This window comes from Trypanosoma theileri (assembly GCF_002087225.1).
Source record: "Trypanosoma theileri isolate Edinburgh chromosome Unknown TM35_Tth_19_V1, whole genome shotgun sequence".
Lineage (NCBI taxonomy): Eukaryota > Euglenozoa > Kinetoplastea > Trypanosomatida > Trypanosomatidae > Trypanosoma > Trypanosoma theileri.
Window position 1 is genome coordinate 161,461 of NW_021639861.1, and position 3,395 is coordinate 164,855.

Genomic DNA, 3,395 nt, shown 5'->3' on the forward strand with positions numbered 1-3,395 from the left:
CCATTTTTAAAGATATATATATATATATATATATATATATATATATATATATGGGGAATATTAATAACTCTATGCTCACACTGGGGAATGTGTGCGAGTAAGTGCCTGCCGTGGTGGACATCCTCCGCCGTCCTCATCCGGCTCACATGCAGTCGGTGTAATCATCACAGCAGAAGTAGTAGTAGCAGCAGCAGCGGCAAAACTATCACTTAAAGAACGACAAATTGGTTGAGCCACAACCGGTTGAAACAACAGGTTTTCTTCTTCTTCTCGTTGTTGTTGTTGTTGTTTCTCTTGTGGGGAGCCTATGAGTGTCGACTCCTTTCCTGGTTGAAGCTCGTCCGAGGGTACACTGCGGCAACTCCTACAATTGCAAGAAACACCAGAAGTATCATCTGTACCTTGTTTTGAAAGACCTGCAAAAGTAGTAGTAGTCGTCGTAGTAGTAGTATTATTATTATTATCCTCTTCCTCTTCCTCTTCTTCTTCTTCGTTAAGGTGTAATTCATGATGGTAATGCTCTAGACTTGCTGGAATACTTTCAGGGTTGGAGATTATTTGTTCTTTTGGCGTCATGGGAAACTCTCGTGTTTGAAATAAAGGCTCTACAATTGTCTTGATCTCCTGTTGCATTTCTTGTTGTTGTTGTTGTTGTCCTCCTCCTTGTAGGGCGACATGCCCAAGAGCAATGCGATCCGCCCCGTGACTCAACGCAAAGACGGTTTGAACATCAGGAGGACACGGCTCCGGCAAGCGATGAACACCACTGCAGTGTTTTCCCGCCACACATGAATTACGTATCCAATGAAGACAGAGATTACGTGGAAGCGACACAAATGAACAATTCATAGCATAACGGCATGATTTATACCAATGTAGACAGGGATGTAATTCCTTGCAGAAAGGACGATTTTCGGCATTTATATTCGCATCTGCCATTATAGAAACGTCCACATGATGAGGGATAGGCTTCTCTTTTATAGATGTAGATGGAACATACTGATTTGGTGGAGTTAATAAAAGTGGTTGTACAGAATTATGACTGTAAGGAGGGCCATTAGCTGGCGTTGCAGTTACAATAGATACACCTTTCGTATGATCTTCTCGCAATGGGGTTTCATCTTCAAAGGCTAGTGGTTTACTAGGTGTGGTGTTGGCTGAGGCACAACAACGTTCCATAATACCCATAGACCCATTTGGTCGTTTTGGATGCGTGACAACAGTTGTGGTTGTGGTTGTCGTGGTGGTTGTAGTGATGGATCTTGGTAATTTCGCTGGTGTAGTGGATGGTGGTTGGACTGGAGAGAGCGATAAAGACTTTCCACCACTACTCTCTTGTTCTTTTACCACAGGTGTCATGGTGTGTCGTAGAGAAAACAAACGGGCTTTACTTTGAATAAACTCTGCTGCCTCTGCATTACAACTACTTAACTCCATAAGTATTTGTACTAGTTCATCATTATCGGCGGCAAACAATTCTCTTTCCAAGGCTTTCGTAGAGAACTTTGCAGGTGATACAGCATTCGACTTGGATGGACTAGGATCTGGTGAAAATAGAACTGGTGAAGGGAATAACCCTTTCTTTGTTTCGGTTGTTGGATATCTATACATGATGGAAGGTGAAATAGTGGTGTTATTGCCAACTGAAGTGTTCTCTGACCACGGTGAAGGTACTACCATTGATGTTTTCAGCAAATGCATTTCCTCAGCCGTAGTAACACCACCACTATCACAACCTATGATAGAGGCATCGGTAACGGCACAACCCACATTCACACGCACAGAAGAAGGGGAAGCAAATACTTGCGGATTATTATTATTATTATTATTATTATTATTATTAATATGCTGAATGTGCTGTTGATGTTGATGCTGTGGTGGTTGACGCGTATAAGTAGGTGTACGTAGACATCCTGAAGTATTAACGGGAGAGTTTATGGTGTGCCCCGATTTACCTCCACATCCCCGTAATGAAACAGTCTCCGCAGTGGGCTCTACAATAGAGTGATAAAGCATAGAATGAATGTGCGGTGGTAACAGTGGAATGACAGAGTTTGTAGAAGGCCCATTATGCATCATCATCATCATCACAGGAGAGTTCTGCTGTATTTGTGGTTGATGTTGATATTGATGATGATTATAGTGATAGTGTTGGTGATTCTGTATAGGTGAGGGTAAAACCGCCGTGTAATGACTTGTGACGGAAGTGTCATGCTGCTGTTTATCCGTATATCTCTCGTGTGGAGTTTTAACAGTCGCCGGGGAAACAGTCCTGTGCATTGAAATGCCTTTTTTTTTTTTCTTTTCTTTATAAATAAATTATATTCCCTTTTCTCTGTTTGTTTGTTCGTTCGTTTGCCTTTTTTCTATGATGTCCCGTTCCACAGTATAAGAAGCGAAAACTCAAAATAACGTAACTTTTTTTTTTTGTTTTCGCTCTTCTTTTCTCTAAAGAGAGACACTAAAAAATAATATATATTTCTAGTGTGTCGTTACTTGTTTTGTGTTTATATACTTTTACTTCCCCTATCTATGTACTTTTCTCCCCCTGTGTAACTGTTGTTTTTCTTTATGTTTTTTTCTCTTTCTCTCAGTGTATATCTCTCTATGTGTGTCTTTTTTTTTTTTTTTTACGTTTGTGCAAGTGTGTAGAATTGGAAGCAAAAACACAGATGACAACACGCACACACAGACAGAGTCGAACAAATTCAAAAACACTATCGACTTTTTTTATTTCTACCGGTCTTCTATCTGTTGTTTATGTGTTCTTACCCCTTCTCTGTTCGTTGTGCTGTTGTTGTTGATATTGTCTTTTTTTTTTGGTGTTGGTTTCTTTTTTTTTATGTTTTTTTTTTTTTTTTGTTGTTGTTGTTGTTTTTTTCTTTTTTTTCTTCGGTTTGACACAGAAAAGAAATCCACTTGATTTTTTTTTTTTTTCCTTTTGTGTTTGTCTCCTTTTCTTTCTCTGGGTGTATGTATGTGTTTGTATATAATTATATATATATATAGATCTATATGTATGTGTTTACGTACACTGTGGTAAAAATAAAAAATAAAGAGAAAGAAGAGAACAAAAAAAGAAATGTAGAGGAAAGAATAGCAGCCCATACAGGTACACTTATCTAATCAGCACTATTATCACTATCACTGTCTGTTTGTTTTGTTTTTCGCCTTTTCAGTCTTCATTCTGTCCCACTTCTTCTTTCCAACTTGCAACTACAAGGCGGTTATGGAATTTTTTTTTTGTTCTTGTCGACGTTCTTCTCTTTTTTTTCCTTTTCAATTTTCTCCTTTTTCTTTTTTTAACTGTTACACCTCCACATATCGTCCTTCTTGTCACCATTGTCATTGGAGAGACCCTCTTCGCTCGCCCCTTCTCTCTCTCTCTCTCTCTC

At 39.1% G+C, this 3,395-nt stretch overlaps 1 protein-coding gene across 1 annotated transcript; it reads right to left on the reverse strand.

Moving 5' to 3' along the window:
* Positions 1-75: 75 nt before the first annotated feature.
* Positions 76-2,280, reverse strand: TM35_000191630 (glucoamylase-like protein; the record flags this gene model as incomplete). The annotated part of the gene is made up of 1 exon (XM_029026661.1): positions 76-2,280. One exon carries the CDS (start codon positions 2,278-2,280, stop codon positions 76-78), a length of 2,205 nt encoding a protein of 734 aa, XP_028881985.1.
* Positions 2,281-3,395: the final 1,115 nt, after the last annotated feature.